Raw genomic sequence first — 23,457 nt, forward strand, 5'->3', positions numbered from 1 at the left:
GTGTGTGTGGCTGAGCTACCTTGCAGCCGCAGGCGGCTAGCATGGGAGCTAAAACCAGACTGACTTTATCTCCCACTCCGCCTGTCGAATGTTTGTCCACCAGCCGTCCTCTCCACTCCTCTGGCCATGACATCACTTCCCCTGATGACATCATCTCCTGGGTCAGCGCTCTGGTTTCCGCTTGATCCATTCCGTTCAGTCTGATGGCCATCAGCATCGCTCCTGTAAGGTAAAAACACCGGACGACTGGAGCAAGGCTCTGACACGGCTTTACAAACCCGTTACCTCCAACCGTTTCCTTTCTCTTTCGGTTTTATCCAGAGTCTGAATAAGTCGAGCAGTTAGTAGAGAAACTCCTTTGTCAACTGGCCGACATCTTAAAACACTGCACTATAACGTAGACCAGAACTCACGTCTGTCATCTCTGAAACAGGAACAGGACCGACAGTGACGAGAAGAACAAGTCATTCAAAGAACAAATCAAATGAAAAACGCCATAAATCAATAAACAGTTTAAACACCATGTGTGGATTAAAGAAGACCTGGAATCTGTACATTAAAAAGACCTGGAATAACATGTGGATTAAAGAAGACCTGGAATCTGTGCATTAAAGAAGACCTGGAATAACCTGTGGATTAAAGAAGACCTGGAATCTGTGCATTAAAAAGACCTGGAATAACCGGTGGATTAAAGAAGACCTGGAATCTGTGCATTAAAGAAGACCTGGAGTAATATGTGGATTAAAGAAGACCTGGAATAATATGTGGATTAAAGAAGACCTGGAATCTGTGTATTAAAGAAGACCTGAAATAATCTGTGGATTAAAGAAGACATGGAATAATCTGTGTATTAAAGAAGACCTGAAATAATCTGTTTATTAAAGAAGACCTGGAATAATCTGTTTATTAAAGAAGACCTGGAATAATCTGTTTATTAAAGAAGACCTGGAATAATCTGTTTATTAAAGAAGACCTGGAATAATCTGTTTATTAAAGAAGACCTGGAATAATCTGTTTATTAAAGAAGACCTGGAATAATCTGTGGATTATAGAAGACCTGGAATAAGAAGCTCTAATGAGTTAGTATGTCTGACACAAGACAACAGTTCAGTTTATCATTATAGGCCCAGGTGAGAAAAAGGTCTTAAACCCTTTTGAAATTGATATAGACAGTTCAGTATATATAGTACTACATATAGACTGTTCAGTATATATAGTACTACCTATAGACAGGACATTATATATAGTACTACTTATAGACAGCGCACTATATATAGCACTACATATAGACAGGACAATGTAGATATAGCACTACATATAGACAGCACGCTATATATAGTACTACCTATAGACAGGACACTATATACGTATAGCACTACATGTAGACAGTTCAGTATATATAGTACTACATATAGACAGGACACTATAAATATCACTACATATAGACATTACACTATATATAGCACTACATATAGACAGGACACTATATATAGTAGTATTTATAGACAGGACACTATATATAGTGCTACATATAGACAGGACACTATATATATAAAACTACATATAGACAGGACACTATAGCACTACATATAGACAGGGCATTATATATAGTACTACATATAAACAGTTCACTATATATAGTACTGCGTATAGACAGTACACTATATATAGTACTACATATAGACAGGACACTATATATAGTACTACTTATAGACAGGACACTATATATAGCACTACATATAGACAGGACATTATATATAGTACTACATATAAACAGTTCACTATATATAGTACCGCGTATAGACAGTACACTACATATAGTACTACATATAGACAGGGCACTATATATATATATCACTACATATAGACAGAACACTATACATAGTGCTACAGACAGTTCACTATATATAGTACTACATATAGACAGTACACTATCCATAGATTAGATTAGATTAGATTAGATTAGATTAGATTAGATTAGATTAGATTAGATTAGATTAGATTAGACTGTTTATTAGCCACACGACGAAGGCAGGTGGAATTTGTTTTTGGTACACATAAAACTCTGCAGCACAATACATCCATGGACAACAACAGACACTCCACACATTATCACGAACAATATAGTCACACAATAACAGAAACAAACACATCTCGCATAACAGTCAGGTGAATGGTGGTGTTTATGCCCGTGGTTTGTGAGGAGCGACTATAGGGAGGAATTCAGAGTCCTGATGGCTAGAGGGAAAAACTGTTTGTGAAGCGTTTAGTCTTAGTGGACAGTGGCCTGTAGCGCCTCCCTGAGGGAAGGAGCTGAAAGAGGTGATGAGCAGGATGTGAGGGGTCAGAGGGGATCTTCTTTGCTCGCTTTACAGTCAGGTTAGTATGTAGAGTATGTAGTATGTCACCCCAATTTTCAAGAAACCTGGTCTTGATCCATCCTGCCTCAACCACTACTGGCCAATTTCCAATCTCCCCTTCCTCTCTAAAACCCTGGAATGCATTGTCGCCACACAACCCCAAACCTACCTACACTCCAACAACCTACTCGAACCCCTCCAGTCTGGTTTTCGCCCACTCCACAGCACTGAAACTGCACTCCTTAAAGTACTTAATGACCTCCTCACCTCTGCTGATACTGGAGCCCTTAACATCCTCATCCTCCTCGACCTGAGTTCAGCCTTCGATACTGTGAGCCACAACCTCCAGCTCACCAGATTGAAAGATGTCGGTATTGAAGGCACCGTACTCAGCTGGCTCCTGTCCTACCTTTCCAGCAGGTCACACTTCATCTCACTTCACAACCACTCCTCTGTTCCATCCAAAGTCACACAAGGAGCTCCCCAAGGTTGTGTACTCGGCCCACTCCTTTTCATCATCTACATCCTCCCTCTTCGTCAGATTCTCCGCCATTTCAACTTGGACTTCCACTGTTATGCTGATGACACCCAGATATACCTCAGCACCAAATCCCCTCACAATCCACCCCTCTCTCACATCGACTCCTGTCTGCCTGCAGTTAAAGTCTGGATGCAGCAAAACCTTCTCAAACCCAACAGTGACCAAACTGAACTCCTCTTCATTGCTATTAATGCTGTAATACTGTGATGCTGTAATGCTGTGATGCTGTAATACTGTGATGCTGTAATACTGTGATACTGTGATGCTGTAATGCTGTGATGCTATAATACTGTGATGCTGTAATACTGTACTGCCATAATACTGTAATACTGTCATGCTGTAATACTGTAATACTGTCATGCTGTAATACTGTAATACTGTGATGCTGTAATGCTGTGATGCTGTAATACTGTGATGCTGTAATACTGTAATACTGCGATGCTGTAATGCTGTGATGCTGTAATACTGTAATGCTGTAATGCTGTGATGCTGTAATACTGTAATGCTATAATACTGTAATACTGTGATGCTGTGATGCTATAATACTGTGATGCTGTGATGCTGTAATACTATAATGCTGTAATACTGTGATGCTGTGATACTACAATACTGTGATGCTGTGATACTACAATACTGTGATGCTGTGATGCTGTGATACTGTAATAATGTGATGCTGTAATGCTGTGATGCTGTAATACTATAATGCTATAATACTGTAATACTGTGATGCTGTGATGCTATAATACTGTGATGCTGTGATGCTATAATACTGTGATGCTATAGTACTGTAATACTGTAATACTGTGATGCTGTGATGCTGTGATACTACAATACTGTGATGCTGTGATGCTTTGATGCTGTGATACTACAATACTGTGATGCTGTGATGCTGTAATACTGTGATGCTGTAATACTGTGATGCTGTGATACTACAATACTGTGATGCTGTGATGCTGTAATACTGTGATGCTGTGATGTTGTGATGCTACAATACTGTGATGCTGTGATACTACAATACTGTGATGCTGTGATGCTGTGATACTACAATACTGTGATGCTGTGATGCTGTGATGCTACAATACTGTGATGCTGTAATACTGTGATGCTGTGATGCTATAATACTGTGATGCTGTGATGCTGTGATGCTACAATACTGTGATGCTGCGATGCTGTGATGCTGTGATGCTGTGATACTGTGATGCTGTGATGCTGTAATACTGTGATGCTGTGATGCTTTGATGCTGTGATGCTGTAATACTACAATACTGTGATGCTGTGATGCTGTGATACTACAATACTGTGATGCTGTGATGCTGTGATACTACAATACTGTGATGCTGTGATACTACAATACTGGGATGCTGTGATGCTACAATACTGTGATGCTGTGATGCTGTGATGCTACAATACTGTGATGCTGTGATACTACAATACTGTGATGCTGTGATACTACAATACTGTGATGCTGTGATGCTACAATACTGTGATGCTGTAATATTGTGATGCTGTGATGCTGTGATGCTACAATACTGTGATGCTGTAATACTGTGATGCTACAATACTGTGATGCTGTGATTCTGTGATACTACAATACTGTGATGCTGTGATGCTGTGATACTACAATACTGTGATGCTGTGATGCTGTGATGCTGTGATACTACAATGCTGTGATGCTGTGATGCTACAATACTGTGATGCTGTAATACTGTGATGCTGTGATGCTACAATACTGTGATGCTGCGATGCTGTGATGCTGTAATACTGTGATGCTGTGATGCTGTAATACTGTGATGCTGGGATGCTGTGATGCTGTAACACTGTGATACTACAAAACTGTGATGCTGTGATACTACAATACTGTGATGCTGTGATGCTTTGATGCTACAATACTTTGATGCTGTCATACTGTGATGCTGTAATACTGTGATACTGTGATGCTGTGATGCTACAATACTGTGATGCTGTGATGCTGTGATACTACAATACTGTGATGCTGTGATGCTGCGATGCTGTGATGCTGTGATGCTACAATACTGTGATGCTGTGATGCTGTAATACTGTGATGCTGTGATGCTGTAATACTGTGATGCTGTGATACTACAATACTGTGATGCTGTGATGCTGTAATACTGTGATGCTGTAATACTACAATACTGTGATGCTGTGATGCTGTGATACTACAATACTGTGATGCTGTGATGCTGTGATGCTACAATACTGTGATGCTGTAATACTGTGATGCTGTGATGCTGTAATACTGTGATGCTGTGATGCTGTGATGCTACAATACTGTGATATTGCGATGCTGTGATGCTGTGATGCTGTGATGCTGTAATACTGTGATGCTGTGATGCTGTAATACTGTGATGCTGTGATGCTGTGATGCTGTAATACTGTGATACTACAATACTGTGATGCTGTGATGCTGTGATACTACAATACTGTGATGCTGTGATACTACAATACTGTGATGCTGTGATACTACAATACTGTGATGCTGTGATGCTACAATACTGTGATGCTGTGATGCTACAATACTGTGATGCTGTGATGCTACAATACTGTGATGCTGTGATGCTGTGATACTACAATACTGTGATGCTGTGATACTACAATACTATGATGCTGTGATGCTACAATACTGTGATGCTGTAATACTGTGATGCTGTGATGCTACAATACTGTGATGCTGTAATACTATGATGCTGTGATGCTGTGATGCTACAATACTGTGATGCTGTGATTCTGTGATACTACATTACTGTGATGCTGTGATACTACAATACTGTGATGCTGTGATGCTGTGATGCTGTGATACTACAATGCTGTGATGCTGTGATGCTACAATACTGTGATGCTGTAATACTGTGATGCTGTGATGCTACAATACTGTGATGCTGCGATGCTGTGATGCTGTAATACTGTGATGCTGTGATGCTGTAATACTGTGATGCTGTAATACTGTGATACTACAATACTGTGATGCTGTGATACTACAATACTGTGATGCTGTGATGCTGTGATGCTACAATACTGTGATGCTGTCATACTGTGATGCTGTAATACTGTGATACTGTGATGCTGTGATGCTACAATACTGTGATGCTGTGATGCTGTGATACTACAATACTGTGATGCTGTGATGCTGCGATGCTGTGATGCTGTGATGCTGTGATGCTACAACACTGTGATGCTGTGATGCTGTAATACTGTGATGCTGTGATGCTGTAATACTGTGATGCTGTGATGCTGTGATACTACAATACTGTGATGCTGTGATGCTGTAATACTGTGATGCTGTAATACTGTGATGCTGTGATGCTGTGATACTACAATACTGTGATGCTGTGATGCTGTGATACTACAATACTGTGATGCTGTGATGCTGTGATGCTACAATACTGTGATGCTGTAATACTGTGATGCTGTGATGCTGTAATACTGTGATGCTGTGATGCTGTGATGCTACAATACTGTGATGCTGCGATGCTGTGATGCTGTGATGCTGTAATACTGTGATGCAGTGATGCTGTAATACTGTGATGCTGTGATGCTGTGATGCTGTAATACTGTGATACTACAATACTGTGATGCTGTGATGCTGTGATGCTGTGATACTACAATGCTGTGATGCTGTGATGCTACAATACTGTGATGCTGTAATACTGTGATGCTGTGATGCTACAATACTGTGATGCTGCGATGCTGTGATGCTGTAATACTGTGATGCTGTGATGCTGTAATACTGTGATGCTGTGATGCTGTAATACTGTGATACTACAATACTGTGATGCTGTGATACTACAATACTGTGATGCTGTGATGCTGTGATGCTACAATACTGTGATGCTGTCATACTGTGATGCTGTAATACTGTGATACTGTGATGCTGTGATGCTACAATACTGTGATGCTGTGATGCTGTGATACTACAATACTGTGATGCTGTGATGCTGCGATGCTGTGATGCTGTGATGCTGTGATGCTACAATACTGTGATGCTGTGATGCTGTAATACTGTGATGCTGTGATGCTGTAATACTGTGATGCTGTGATGCTGTGATACTACAATACTGTGATGCTGTGATGCTGTAATACTGTGATGCTGTAATACTGTGATGCTGTGATGCTGTGATACTACAATACTGTGATGCTGTGATGCTGTGATACTACAATACTGTGATGCTGTGATGCTGTGATGCTACAATACTGTGATGCTGTAATACTGTGATGCTGTGATGCTACAATACTGTGATGCTGCGATACTGTGATGCTGTAATACTGTGATGCTGTGATGCTGTAATACTGTGATGCTGGGATGCTGTGATGCTGTAACACTGTGATACTACAATACTGTGATGCTGTGATACTACAATACTGTGATGCTATGATGCTGTGATGCTACAATACTGTGATGCTGTCATACTGTGATGCTGTAATACTGTGATACTGTGATGCTGTGATGCTACAATACTGTGATGCTGTGAGGCTGTGATACTACAATACTGTGATGCTGTGATGCTGCGATGCTGTGATGCTGTGATGCTGTGATGCTACAATACTGTGATGCTGTGATGCTGTAATACTGTGATGCTGTGATGCTGTAATACTGTGATGCTGTGATACTACAATACTGTGATGCTGTGATGCTGTAATACTGTGATGCTGTAATACTACAATACTGTGATGCTGTGATGCTGTGATACTACAATACTGTGATGCTGTGATGCTGTGATGCTACAATACTGTGATGCTGTAATACTGTGATGCTGTGATGCTGTAATACTGTGATGCTGTGATGCTGTGATGCTACAATACTGTGATGCTGCGATGCTGTGATGCTGTGATGCTGTGATGCTGTAATACTGTGATGCTGTGATGCTGTAATACTGTGATGCTGTGATGCTGTGATGCTGTAATACTGTGATACTACAATACTGTGATGCTGTGATGCTGTGATACTACAATACTGTGATGCTGTGATACTACAATACTGTGATGCTGTGATACTACAATACTGTGATGCTGTGATGCTACAATACTGTGATGCTGTGATGCTACAATACTGTGATGCTGTGATGCTACAATACTGTGATGCTGTGATGCTGTGATACTACAATACTGTGATGCTGTGATACTACAATACTGTGATGCTGTGATGCTACAATACTGTGATGCTGTAATACTGTGATGCTGTGATGCTACAATACTGTGATGCTGTAATACTATGATGCTGTGATGCTGTGATGCTACAATACTGTGATGCTGTGATTCTGTGATACTACATTACTGTGATGCTGTGATACTACAATACTGTGATGCTGTGATGCTGTGATACTACAATGCTGTGATGCTGTGATGCTACAATACTGTGATGCTGTAATACTGTGATGCTGTGATGCTACAATACTGTGATGCTGCGATGCTGTGATGCTGTAATACTGTGATGCTGTGATGCTGTAATACTGTGATGCTGTGATGCTGTAATACTGTGATACTACAATACTGTGATGCTGTGATACTACAATACTGTGATGCTGTGATGCTGTGATGCTACAATACTGTGATGCTGTCATACTGTGATGCTGTAATACTGTGATACTGTGATGCTGTGATGCTACAATACTGTGATGCTGTGATGCTGTGATACTACAATACTGTGATGCTGTGATGCTGCGATGCTGTGATGCTGTGATGCTGTGATGCTGTGATGCTACAATACTGTGATGCTGTGATGCTGTAATACTGTGATGCTGTGATGCTGTAATACTGTGATGCTGTGATGCTGTGATACTACAATACTGTGATGCTGTGATGCTGTAATACTGTGATGCTGTAATACTGTGATGCTGTGATGCTGTGATACTACAATACTGTGATGCTGTGATGCTGTGATACTACAATACTGTGATGCTGTGATGCTGTGATGCTACAATACTGTGATGCTGTAATACTGTGATGCTGTGATGCTGTAATACTGTGATGCTGTGATGCTGTGATGCTACAATACTGTGATGCTGCGATGCTGTGATGCTGTGATGCTGTAATACTGTGATGCAGTGATGCTGTAATACTGTGATGCTGTGATGCTGTAATACTGTGATACTACAATACTGTGATGCTGTGATGCTGTGATGCTGTGATACTACAATGCTGTGATGCTGTGATGCTACAATACTGTGATGCTGTAATACTGTGATGCTGTGATGCTACAATACTGTGATGCTGCGATGCTGTGATGCTGTAATACTGTGATGCTGTGATGCTGTAATACTGTGATGCTGTGATGCTGTAATACTGTGATACTACAATACTGTGATGCTGTGATACTACAATACTGTGATGCTGTGATGCTGTGATGCTACAATACTGTGATGCTGTCATACTGTGATGCTGTAATACTGTGATACTGTGATGCTGTGATGCTACAATACTGTGATGCTGTGATGCTGTGATACTACAATACTGTGATGCTGTGATGCTGCGATGCTGTGATGCTGTGATGCTGTGATGCTACAATACTGTGATGCTGTGATGCTGTAATACTGTGATGCTGTGATGCTGTAATACTGTGATGCTGTGATGCTGTGATACTACAATACTGTGATGCTGTGATGCTGTAATACTGTGATGCTGTAATACTGTGATGCTGTGATGCTGTGATACTACAATACTGTGATGCTGTGATGCTGTGATACTACAATACTGTGATGCTGTGATGCTGTGATGCTACAATACTGTGATGCTGTAATACTGTGATGCTGTAATACTGTGATGCTGTGATGCTACAATACTGTGATGCTGCGATGCTGTGATGCTGTGATGCTGTGATGCTGTAATACTGTGATGCAGTGATGCTGTAATACTGTGATGCTGTGATGCTGTGATGCTGTGATGCTGTAATACTGTGATACTACAATACTGTGATGCTGTGATGCTGTGATACTACAATACTGTGATGCTGTGATACTACAATACTGTGATGCTGTGATACTACAATACTGTGATGCTGTGATGCTGTGATGCTACAATACTGTGATGCTGTGATGCTACAATACTGTGATGCTGTGATGCTACAATACTGTGATGCTGTGATGCTGTGATACTACAATACTGTGATGCTGTGATACTACAATACTGTGATGCTGTGATGCTACAATACTGTGATGCTGTAATACTGTGATGCTGTGATGCTACAATACTTCGATGCTGTAATACTGTGATGCTGTGATGCTGTGATGCTACAATACTGTGATGCTGTGATTCTGTGATACTACATTACTGTGATGCTGTGATACTACAATACTGTGATGCTGTGATGCTGTGATGCTGTGATACTACAATGCTGTGATGCTGTGATGCTACAATACTGTGATGCTGTAATACTGTGATGCTGTGATGCTACAATACTGTGATGCTGCGATGCTGTGATGCTGTGATGCTGTAATACTGTGATGCTGTGATGCTGTAATACTGTGATGCTGTGATGCTGTAATACTGTGATACTACAATACTGTGATGCTGTGATACTACAATACTGTGATGCTGTGATGCTGTGATGCTACAATACTGTGATGCTGTAATACTGTGATGCTGTAATACTATGATGCTGTGATGCTGTGATGCTGTAATACTGTGATACTACAATACTGTGATGCTGTGATACTACAATACTGTGATGCTGTGATGCTGTGATGCTACAATACTGTGATGCTGTCATACTGTGATGCTGTAATACTGTGATACTGTGATGCTGTGATGCTACAATACTGTGATGTTGTGATGCTGTGATACTACAATACTGTGATGCTGCGATGCTGTGATGCTGTGATGCTGTGATGCTGTAATACTGTGATGCTGTGATGCTGTGATGCTACAATACTGTGATGCTGTGATGCTGTGATGCTACAATACTGTGATGCTGTGATGCTGCGATGCTGTGATGCTGTGATGCTGTGATACTACAATACTGTGATGCTGTGATGCTGTAATACTGTGATGCTGTGATGCTGTGATGCTACAATACTGTGATGCTGTGATGCTGTAATACTGTGATGCTGTGATGCTACAATACTGTGATGCTGTGATGCTACAATACTGTGATGCTGTGATGCTGTGATGCTGTAATACTGTGATGCTGTGATGCTACAATACTGTGATGCTGTGATGCTGTGATGCTGTGATGCTACAATACTGTGATGCTGTGATGCTACAATACTGTGATGCTGTGATGCTGTGATGCTACAATACTGTGATGCTGTGATGCTACAATACTGTGATGCTGTGATGCTACAATACTGTGATGCTGTGATGCTGTGATGCTACAATACTGTGATGCTGTAATACTGGGATGCTGTGAGGCTACAATACTGTGATGCTGTGATGCTGTGATGCTGTGATGCTGCGATGCTGCGATGCTGTGATGCTGTGATGCTACGATACTGTGATGCTGTGATGCTACAATACTGTGATGCTGTGATGCTACAATACTGTGATGCTGTGATGCTGTGATGCTACAATACTGTGATGCTGTGATGCTACAATACTGTGATGCTGTGATGCTACAATACTGTGATGCTGTGATGCTGTGATGCTACAATACTGTGATGCTGTAATACTGTGATGCTGTGAGGCTACAATACTGTGATGCTGTGATGCTGTGATGCTGTGATGCTGCGATGCTGCGATGCTGTGATGCTGTGATGCTGTAATACTGTGATACTACAATACTGTGATGCTGTGATACTACAATACTGTGATGCTGTGATGCTGTGATGCTACAATACTGTGATGCTGTCATACTGTGATGCTGTAATACTGTGATACTGTGATGCTGTGATGCTACAATACTGTGATGTTGTGATGCTGTGATACTACAATACTGTGATGCTGCGATGCTGTGATGCTGTGATGCTGTGATGCTGTAATACTGTGATGCTGTGATGCTGTGATGCTACAATACTGTGATGCTGTGATGCTGTGATGCTACAATACTGTGATGCTGTGATGCTGCGATGCTGTGATGCTGTGATGCTGTGATACTACAATACTGTGATGCTGTGATGCTGTAATACTGTGATGCTGTGATGCTGTGATGCTACAATACTGTGATGCTGTGATGCTGTAATACTGTGATGCTGTGATGCTACAATACTGTGATGCTGTGATGCTACAATACTGTGATGCTGTGATGCTGTGATGCTGTAATACTGTGATGCTGTGATGCTACAATACTGTGATGCTGTGATGCTGTGATGCTGTGATGCTACAATACTGTGATGCTGTGATGCTACAATACTGTGATGCTGTGATGCTGTGATGCTACAATACTGTGATGCTGTGATGCTACAATACTGTGATGCTGTGATGCTACAATACTGTGATGCTGTGATGCTGTGATGCTACAATACTGTGATGCTGTAATACTGTGATGCTGTGAGGCTACAATACTGTGATGCTGTGATGCTGTGATGCTGTGATGCTGCGATGCTGCGATGCTGTGATGCTGTGATGCTACGATACTGTGATGCTGTGATGCTACAATACTGTGATGCTGTGATGCTACAATACTGTGATGCTGTGATGCTGTGATGCTACAATACTGTGATGCTGTGATGCTACAATACTGTGATGCTGTGATGCTACAATACTGTGATGCTGTGATGCTGTGATGCTACAATACTGTGATGCTGTAATACTGTGATGCTGTGAGGCTACAATACTGTGATGCTGTGATGCTGTGATGCTGTGATGCTGCGATGCTGCGATGCTGTGATGCTGTGATGCTACGATACTGTGATGCTGTGATGCTGTAACAGAAGATGTGTGTGGTGGACTGGGTCATGGCTGGGTAAAACAGAAGCAGCCCCGGTGTTTGGGCCGGTTTCTCTTGAGCTGCGTGAGAAAGCGGAGGCGTGGTTGAGCTCCAGCAGTGATGTGTTCAGTGTTAGTTTCCCGCTGCCGGTTGGTGCTCCTCCTCTGCTGCGCTCCCTGAGGTTTCTTCCTGGTTTTTCTCCCGTTAAAGGTTTTGGGGAGGTGTTCCTTATCTGATGTGGGGGTCGAAGGACAGGATGTTGTGTTGCCGTAAAGCCCCGGAGGCACATTTGCAGTTTGTGATACTGGGCTACACGAATGAAACGGACTGGACTTGATGTATGTAAATCAAAAGAAAGATTGAAATAAAGATGGCTGTCGGTGGAAAGACAGCCAAGTCTCTGACCTGCTGTGTCTGGTCTGGTTTTACCTGTCTGACAGTCCTGGATGGATCGGTTTGTGACCACCCGGATGAAAAGCCTGATCTCTTCATCCGTCAGCCTCCCTCCATCTCTTTTCTTCTTTATCAGTTCTGGGATGGACAGCATGTCAGCCTCTGAAACCATCAGAAAACACGCCCAGCTTTAAAAACCACTTGTGTATTTGTATTGTTGTCATTGTGCAGTTGTTTGGTCACAGTGAGTGTGTCTCTGCATGGAACCAGCCTACTGTATAGGAGCAGCGGCAGCTGCAGCGCCCGGGGACCGACTCCGGTTCTTCTTTCCACTGCCTTGCTCAGGGGCACAGACAGGAGTATTAACCCTCACATGCATGCCTTGTTGAGCAGGAACAGGAGGAAGCACACTGCTGACGGATGTTCCCCGAGCAGTGAGGAGGAAATCATTGTATTGCCTTCCTGTGCCTGATAGACTTTTAAGGGGGTTGATTCTTTTATGTGCAAATACAGTAAAACGTCTCCCCTCGTGAACGTCCCGACAGACTGAGCCTCCTCTTGTTTCTCAGTATTATTCAACCGCCTACTGACAGCACAGACCAGGAGGAAAACCGACTCTAATGACGGCTTAATGCTGCTGTTAGCCTCTGAAGCCTGTTTTCTGAGGACTCAAACATGAAACAAATGTATATAGCCTGGAAGGCCAGCCGATATTCTCTGTACCACACAATTCTGTAACATCTTACTGTACTTCCGAAATACATTCATCCGGGTGTTTTAGTGAGGTTGGGAAACCAATCACAGCCTGTTTGAATTGAATTTGAATGGATTTGGACCAATGGCTTTGCACAAGAAGCTTCCCGTTGGCTCTTATTCTTATTGGTCTATGGCTCAATGGGTCTGATTCATCAATGGTCCGTATGTACAAATTTGTTCTCACACACCCATGGATTATTTTTGTTTTAATGGTCATGATTGTCTGACAGTCAGATGCAAAGCCTGATGGTTATTTATCAGGGTTCGTACTCCTGGTAACATCTATATATAGGCTACATGGTCCTTCTTAATAACTCTGTGACTGTGTGGACATTAAAGCAGCTGTCAGGTGTGCTGCAACAAGGTACATTGTGTCCCCCCAAAAGTTGTTTGCACCAGCCGCCACTGCGCATGATGACCCCTGCCCACTGCCGAAAGCACCTACAATGGGCACGTGAGCATCAGGACTGGGCCATGGAGCAATAGAAGAAGGTGGCCTGGTCTGATGAATCACGTTTTCTTTTACATCATGTGGATGGCTGGGTGCATGTGTGTTGTTTACTTGGAGAAGAGCTGGCACCAGCATGCACTATCCTAGTGCCGTAGGGAAAGAAGGCAACCTGGCGGAGGCAGTGTAATACTCTGAGCAATGATCTGCTGGGAAACCTTGGGTCCTGCATTCATGTGGATGTTACTTTGATGCATACCAGGTACACCCCTTCATTGTAACGGTATTCCCTGATAGCAGTGGCGTCTTACAGCAGGATAATGCACCCTGCCATACTACAGACATTGTTCAGGAATAGTTTGAGGAACATGACAAAGAGTTCAAGGCATTGACTTTGCCTCTAAATTCCCCAGATCTCAGTCCAATCAAGCATCTGTGGAATGTGCTGGAAAACAAGTCTTATCCACGGAGGCTCCGCCTAGCAACTTACAGGACCTGAGTGCCAGATACCAGAGGACACCTTCAGAGGTCTTGTGGAGTCCATGCCTCGATGGGTCAGAGCTGTTTTGGTGGCATGATGGGGACCTACACAATGTTATGCAGGTGGTTTTAATGTTTTGGCTGATTGGTTTATGTGTGGGCAGCATGATACAGACACTTGCCAGCATTACTTGGCTCTCTATCTTTAAGAAGAAGCTAAAGACCCAGCTCTTTCTCGAACACCTCCACACCAGATGGTGTTAATATATATTAAAAAAAGCAACACTTCTATGCACCCTATGCATTGCCTTTGTGCACTGCCTGTTGACACCTACACTACCGTTCAAGAGTTTGGGATCACCCAAACAATTTTGTGTTTTCCATGAAAAGTCACACTTATTCACCACCATATGTTGTGAAATGAATAGAAAATAGAGTCAAGACATTGACAAGGTTAGAAATAATGATTTGTATTTGAAATAAGATTTTTTTTACATCAAACTTTGCTTTCGTCAAAGAATCCTCCATTTGCAGCAATTACAGCATTGCAGACCTTTGGCATTCTAGCTGTTAATTTGTTGAGGTAATCTGGAGAAATTGCACCCCACGCTTCCAGAAGCAGCTCCCACAAGTTGGATTGGTTGGATGGGCACTTCTTTGAGCAGATTGAGTTTCTGGAGCATCACATTTGTGGGGTCAATTAAACGCTCAAAATGGCCAGAAAAAGAGAACTTTCATCTGAAACTCGACAGTCTATTCTTGTTCTTAGAAATGAAGGCTATTCCATGCGAGAAATTGCTAAGAAATTGAAGATTTCCTACACCGGTGTGTACTACTCCCTTCAGAGGACAGCACAAACAGGCTCTAACCAGAGTAGAAAAAAAAGTGGGAGGCTGCGTTGCACAACTGAGCAAGAAGATAAGTACATTAGAGTCTCTAGTTTGAGAAACAGACGCCTCACAGGTCCCCAACTGGCATCTTCATTAAATAGTACCTGTTAGAGCCTGTTTGTGCTGTCCTCTGAAGGGAGTAGTACACACCGGTGTAGGAAATCTTCAATTTCTTAGCAATTTCTCGCATGGAATAGCCTTCATTTCTAAGAACAAGAATAGACTGTCGAGTTTCAGATGAAAGTTCTCTTTTTCTGGCCATTTTGAGCGTTTAATTGACCCCACAAATGTGATGCTCCAGAAACTCAATCTGCTCAAAGAAGTGCCCATCCAACCAATCCAACTTGTGGGAGCTGCTTCTGGAAGCGTGGGGTGCAATTTCTCCAGATTACCTCAACAAATTAACAGCTAGAATGCCAAAGGTCTGCAATGCTGTAATTGCTGCAAATGGAGGATTCTTTGACGAAAGCAAAGTTTGATGTAAAAAAAATCTTATTTCAAATACAAATCATTATTTCTAACCTTGTCAATGTCTTGACTCTATTTTCTATTCATTTCACAACATATGGTGGTGAATAAGTGTGACTTTTCATGGAAAACACGAAATTGTTTGGGTGATCCCAAACTTTTGAATGGTAGTGTATGTCCTATCGGACTTGAACCTAGCTTTTTGGCACTTACTTGCGTTGTCGCCTACGGACTAGATCCTTACTTGTGTTGTGTTGTTGTCTCCCAACTAGTCCTTGCTTGTGTTGTGTTGTGTTGTTGTCTCCTGACTAGTCCTTGTTTGTGTTGTATTAACTCTCAGATGTACATCGCTCTGGATAAAAGCGTCTGCTAAATGTAATTGTAATTGTAACACTGTAAATTACAAAGCCACAAAGTGAAATTCTTGATATTCAACTGTGGCGCTGGCTTATTAGATTCAATGAACTGAATGTATTACAAGTACTACAAATATTATAAGGGATTTTGGCCATTAACTTTTAAGTTTTGCAGTGTGATTAAATTGGAACCTGTTGTCAGGTTTTTAAACACAACTGGCTCGTTAATTTTGGAAATGGCTTATATGCGAGTGTTCCTGTGTTTACCACCATTTCTGAATTTCAGAAGTGCGTTCTAAAGAAACCGGTGATGATACTGAAGGAGGTCAAGTATTTTGTGACCAAGGAACTCCGATTATCATGTCAACACGTTGTAGAGGATGGATGAATTTGATTGCTTGGAGGAACAGCTCAAGTGCTGAGGAAAGAAGTCTAATGTTGGGGAAGCTGCACACTTGATTACCCAAATGACTTGTCTATGAAAACTCACCCTGACTCTAGAGCCGATGAACACTCTCCCTGACTCTAGAGGCGATGAACACTCACCCTGACTCTAGAGCCAATGAACACTCACCCTGACTCTAGAGCTGATGAACACTCTCCCTGAATCTAGAGCCGATGAACACTCTCCCTGACTCTAGAGCCGATGAACACTCTCCCTGAATCTAGAGCCGATGAACTCTCACCCCTGACTCTAGAGCCGATGAACACTCACCCTGACTTTAGAGCTGATGAACACTCGCCCTGACTCTAGAGCCGATGAACACTCTCCCCTGACTCTAGAGCCGATGAACACTCACCCTGACTTTAGAGCTGATGAACACTCGCCCTGACTCTAGAGCCAATGAACACTCTCCCTGACTCTAGAGCCGATGAACACTCACCCTGACTCTAGAGCTGATGAACACTCACCCTGACTCTAGAGCTGATGAACACTCACCCTGACTTTAGAGCTGACGAACACTCACCCTGACTCTAGAGCCGATGAACACTCACCCTGACTCTAGAGCTGATGAACACTCACCCTAACTTTAGAGCTGATGAACACTCACCTTGACTCTAGATCTGAAGAACACTCACCCTGACTCTAGATCTGATGAACACTCACCCTGACCCTAGAGCCGATGAACGCTGCTGCCTGTCTTATGGTGCTGTAGATTTATGATGGTAAAGTCTGATGTTTTCTATGGTACTTTGCATAGTAGTATATCATTCTGATGAACCTAGATTTGGCCCTCTGCTTACCTTGGATTATGGTACAAGGGATAGTAATATAATAGCCTATGTATTGATAAATGCTCTGATATTTGCTACATGCCACTTTGCAATCACACATAATGCTGTTATAAGGTAAAATTTCAAGTCTTGGTCATTAATCTGTATTCTCAGATTGAACAGTTGAGCAGAATTGGAGGCAAAAAACATAAGGCACTGTGCAGCCAAGAGCCTGGACAAGTTATATGTTGACAGTAAGTAGTGACGCAAGGTTTTGTAAGACGGCTATCAAAATCACAAAGCTTATTTGCAGAGCAGCGTTCTGCTGACCAGTAAAGAGGATCCTGTGTCTTTCAGGCACTTTACAAACACTCATTTCCAGTTCAACATGAAGGCCCTCCGTTCCGAGAAAGCCTTCGAAACCAGTGCCTTATCTCCGTTTTGAATTGTAAATACTAATGTGGTATTTTTCTTTAGTATGCTTGTTGTTAAATACACGTGTTGTCTGTTCCTTATGGCAAAGGAGAGATGATTATTGTTGTATCTTCCTTAGAGTATTGCCCAACTTATACTGCTAGGTTTACAACATAAATCAGTCGGGAGACGAATTCGAAATTAGCCGTCATGACAGCCGGTAGTTTATTCACAACTGTCACATGTCACTCCAAGTCACCCGTAATGTCAATACCCTGATCCGCCTATAGATGGCAGCAACGGACCAGGTATAATCACAATATATAACGTCTCCTCCCCACTTAATGAACATGTGGCATCAGTAACGTCAGAACACCTGTAACCAAATAAGCCACTATCATGACATGTAAACACTGTGTTGTCCATGGTAACTAAAATGTCTCAAATCCCTGGAATCAAAACTGTTCAATTACAAATAACAACAAGAATTAACAGTCCCCCTTACTCCCAGTGACAAGCAACAATATTCCTTTTTCTTTTTTTTTTTACTAAGGAAATGAGGTGGACTACTCGGACCCTGCCATAACCCTGGGGATTATTCCGCCCCATTCTTCAGGGTGTGGCTACTATAAATCTAGGCGTTTAGGGGATACCGGCGGTTAGCACCAGCCTCTGGCGGATCTACAAAGGCTGCAACAGGGACAGACGTCGGTGTGGAGCATGACGTCAGTTCTGTCTCGGAAACTGCTGAAGAGGTGGGCCCAGAAGAAGCAGGTTCTGTGTGACCCGGTGCATTCTGGGTAAGTGTGGGTTGGGCTGGTTTGTCCTGCTCGTATGGTTCAGCACAGACCACTGGTAGTGGTGATGTAGTGTTCCCATACGCTGTTGTTGCAGCAAGCAGTTGGTCTGTGTGTCTCCTCCAGACGGTGTCCTCAGTGGTCTGGACTGTACAGGACACAGGCCCTGTCTGTGCCAGGATGGTGGCTGGCACCCATTTTGGTCCGGTGTTATAGTTGCGTGCCAGTACACTGTCACCTGGGAAGAAGATCCTTTCTTTTGCTTTATGTTGGCATTGTTGAACCTGAGTTTGTTAACAGTCTCTTTGGTCATTGGTGGTTTTAGGAGGTCGAGGTTGGTGCGGATCTGTCTCTTCATGAGCAATACCGCAGGAGCAGCTCTGGTGGTTGCGTGGGGAACATTTCTGTAAGACAGCAGGAAGCTGTTCAGCCTCTGGTGGAGAGAGCCTTGGCCCTGAGAAGCCTTCAAAGCGTGTTTCATGCTCCGAACAAATCTCTCTGCTAATCCATTAGTAGATGGGAGACGGGGAGCAGAGCAGATGTGTTGCACACCATTTACCTCGAGGAATCTCATGTTTTTGTTTTTTGTTTTTTTTACATGATGATGCTGGTCATGTGGCTTGGGTCCTGGACTGTTCCGTTGGCATCTGGACACTGCTTGGCATCCTGTGCATCATATTCTTCATATCCAAAGGAGTTGAATCAAGTGCAACTGGACTTGGTATATATCCGTGAAGACGTTTCGCCTCTCATCCAAGAGGCTTCCTCAGTTCGTGCCTTTCTGACTAGACCAAGCTAGTCTGACTGGCTGCTGATGAGACTCAGATAATTATCCTCTAGGAGTCGTTGTCAGAGCTATTGATATGCGTGGCTCTAGCTCTGACAACGACTCCTAGAGAATAAGTTCTGAGTCTCATCAGCAGCCAGTCAGACTAGCTTGGTCTAGTCAGAAAGGCACGAACTGAGGAAGCCTCTTGGATGAGAGGCGAAACGTCTTTACGGATATATACCAAGTCCAGTTGCACTTGATTCAACTCCTTTGGATGACCATGACCTGGATGAATGAGAACATTCACAGACATATTCTTCATAAATTATAATTATTATTAATTATCATTATAATTCTGTTATCCTCTTTCAATGTTGTATTGTGTAAATTGCGTAAACACAACATCTATTGCACGTTGTCCATGCTGGGAGAGAGATCCTCCTTGTTGCTCTCCCTGAGGTTTCTTCCTATTTTTTCTCCCTGTTAAAGGGGTTTCTTTAGGGAGTTGTTCCTTATCCGATGAGAGGGTCTAAGGATAGGATGTTGTGTTGCTGTTAAGCCCACTGAGGCAAATTTGTAATTTGTGACATTGGGCTACACAAATAAAATTGATTTGGTTTGATTTTGATTTCTCGCAGTCTCTTCTATTTGCCCATCCAGTCCAAGTCAAGTCAAGTCAAGTTAAGTTATTTATATAGCACATTTAAAACAACCACAGTTGAACCAAAGTGCTGCACAAGCTTAAAATACAATATAAAATAAGTAACACATATGAATATAAAAATACATGTAAAAAAGACATAGTAAAATAAAGAAATTAAAATGTAAAAAATAAAACACAAGAGTAAAAGTATATTTCCACAATCAAATCACGGTGTCTAGGTCAACTTGAATCGAATGCCAGCGAGAAGAGGTAGGTCTTTAACCAAGATTTAAAAGTCTCTGGGGTCTGAGCAGATCTGATGTGTACTGGTAAGTTGCTCCAGAGATCAGGGGCAGCAGCCACTGCAGAGGCTCTGTCCCCCCTGTTGTTAAGCCTGGATCTGGGAACATGTAGGCTGGAGCATCTGGTTTGCTGACCCGAGTGCTCTGACTGGTATATGATGATGTATTAGCTCAGATAAATAAGATGGTGCCAGCCCATTTAAAGACTTGAAAACAAGTAATAAAATCTTAAACTGAATCCTAAAACAGACAGGAAGCCAATGAAGGGAGGCCGGTACAGGCGTTATGTGATCACGTCACTTCTTTCCTGTCAGCAGGCGAGCAGCTGCATTTTGTACAAGCTGCAGGCGACGAAGCGACAACTGAGCTACGCCAACATACAATGAGTTACAATAATCCAAACGAGAGGTAATAAATGCATGAATTACCCTTTCAAGATCATTTGGAGGGAGATAGGCCTTTACTTTTCCCAGAAGTTGTAATTGAAAAAAACTTGTTTTGACTACTGAGCTTATTTGTTTGTCAAAGTTAAAAGAGACGTCAAAAATCACCCCAAGATTCCTAACAGAAGAGTGACTGTAGGAAGCTAAAGGGCCAAGAGCGCTATCATAACCATCCAGCAGATCAGGCTTTCCATATACAATAATTTCAGTCTTATTTTGATTTAGTCCATCAATGTTTTGACATCCTTTAAACAACTAAGCACAGCCTGTATAGAATCTCTGCTGTTTGTTTTTATAGACAGATAAATGTGCAAATCATCAGCAAAACAATGAAAAGACATATTATGTTTTTTTAAAGATGGACCCCAAGGGCAGCATATACAATGAGAAGAGAATGGGGCCCAAAATGGAGCCTTGGGGGACCCCACAGTTAAGTGGGGCCGCAGCTGAAGAGAATTGGTCTATATGGACAGAAAAGCTTCTATTTGACAGGTAAGACTTGAACCATTCTAGGACGGTACCTTTAATGCCTACACACAGCTCAAGACATGATAAAAGAATATTATGGTCAACTGTGTCAAAGGCAGCAGTCAGGTCCAAAAGCACCAGAACAGTGGAGTTCCCAGGGTCCATAGTTAAAAGAAGATCATTTAAAACTCTTAAAAGGGCTGTTTCAGTACTGTGACGTGATTTGAAACCAGACTGGAACTTTTCACAAATGCCATTAATTTTAGGTGCGTTTGTAATTGTACAGAAAATGCTTTCTCTAAGACTTTTGAAAGAAAAGGCAGCTTAGAAATTGGCCTAAAGTTAGAAAGAACAGAGGGATCAAGATTGCTCTTTTGATGAGGGGCTGTACTACAGCATGTTTGAAAGCAGCAGGAACACAGCCTGAGAGAAGAGAGGTGTTTATCAAATTTACAATACAAGACCCAACAGTGGTAAAATCATCTTTTATCAGTCTGGGTGGAACACTGTCAAGGGGGCAATCTGAAGGCCTCAAATGGTTAACTACCTCAGATATAAAGGAGAGGGACACAGGCTCAAACTGCTCTAAGACAGCTGGGCACATAGAATAAATACCAGGATCTGAGGCCGAAGAGGATGGTGAGGCCCTAATAGCAGAGATCTTATCTGTAAAAACTTTAATAAGAAATTCTTCACAGAGCGTGGGCGTTGGCACGATGCAAGAAGAATCACATGGATTTATAAGAGAGTTAATAGTATTAAAAAGAACCTGAGGCCTATGACAATTGTTGGACACAAGGTTCGATAGAAACTGTGTTTTTGCAGATTTAATGGCTCTCTGGTACTCTGATAAGCAGTCTCTTAGAATTCCTAAGGAGACATGAAGTTTGTCTTTCTTCCACTTTCTCTCAGCACGTCTACATGTGCGTCTAAGAGCGCAGGTGGTGTCACTGAGCCATGGCTCTGTCACTGGTTTAGGGCGTTTGGTTCTAACAGGAGCAACCAAGTCCAGTATGTCAGTGCAGGTAGAGTTAAAAAGAGTGGTAATGTCATCAGCACTGAGATTACAAGAGTCATCCAGGGTGTGAAGCATAGAATCTTTAAAAGCAACAGAAAACTGAGACGCCGTCAAAGGGTTAATTGTGTGCAGGGAGCGTGCCGGGAGCGTGCCGGGGCGCGTGATTTAACCTGAGAACAAGGCAGCATCACAGTAAATAACACAGGCAAATGGTCCGATATACGTGTATCACATATTTCAGTGATGCATACACTTAAACCCAAGGCCAACACAAGGCCCAGTGTGGGACCCTTCTCATGCGTCGGGCCAGTCACCAGTTGAGTGAGATTAAAAGAGTCAATAAGATTCAAAAAGTCTTTGACCAGAGGTCTGGATTCACAGCAGACATGGATATTAAAATCACCGACAATTAAGAAACTGTCGTAGTTCACTATAGTCCCCGCCACAAAGTCTGTGAAGTCCTGAATGAAGTTCTTATTGAATGTTGGTGGACGGTGGACCCCTGCGCACAGCACGGGACAATTACACTTTATTTCAAAAAGGTGCAGCTCGAAGCTGCAGAAGCTGTCAGACAGAGGCTGTCTGTCGGCAGTGGAGGCTGGATTTAAATACAGAAGCTAGACCTCCACCTTTGCCAGTGGTCCGAGGCGAGCTGATGAATAAGCAGTCAGGGGGAAGGAGTTCAGAAAATGGGGTGAACTCCCCAGCGTGAAGCCGGGTCTCCGTCAGAAACATAAAATCCAAGTCCCGAGAGGTAAATGTAACAGAGTTGAAAATGACCTCACTCAGATAACGTGAATTCTCCCAAAATGTGTATTTTAACATGTTATTGTAATCCAATGCTTTTGATGGTTTGTGTAAACCCCAGATGTTGTACCGCAT

The 23,457-nt window shown here is 42.5% G+C and overlaps 1 protein-coding gene across 3 annotated transcripts in view; it reads right to left on the minus strand.

Annotated features, from left to right (window-relative positions):
- Positions 1-23,457, minus strand: part of tymp (thymidine phosphorylase) — a 45,851-nt gene that overhangs the window by 16,946 nt on the left and 5,448 nt on the right. For 2 of the 3 annotated variants that reach the window (XM_056276583.1, XM_056276582.1), the window contains exons 2-3: positions 13,145-13,270; positions 20-222 (exon numbers count right to left, since the gene is read on the minus strand). In XM_056276583.1, the coding sequence (XP_056132558.1) occupies positions 20-222; positions 13,145-13,262 (321 nt within the window). In that variant the 5' untranslated portion in view covers positions 13,263-13,270. Of the gene's footprint in view, positions 1-19; positions 223-13,144; positions 13,281-23,457 lie in introns of those variants that run through there. The other variant, XM_056276581.1, reaches the window with a different exon arrangement.

This window comes from Lampris incognitus, chromosome 3 (assembly GCF_029633865.1).
Source record: "Lampris incognitus isolate fLamInc1 chromosome 3, fLamInc1.hap2, whole genome shotgun sequence".
In the NCBI taxonomy this organism is placed as follows: Eukaryota; Metazoa; Chordata; class Actinopteri; order Lampriformes; family Lampridae; genus Lampris; species Lampris incognitus.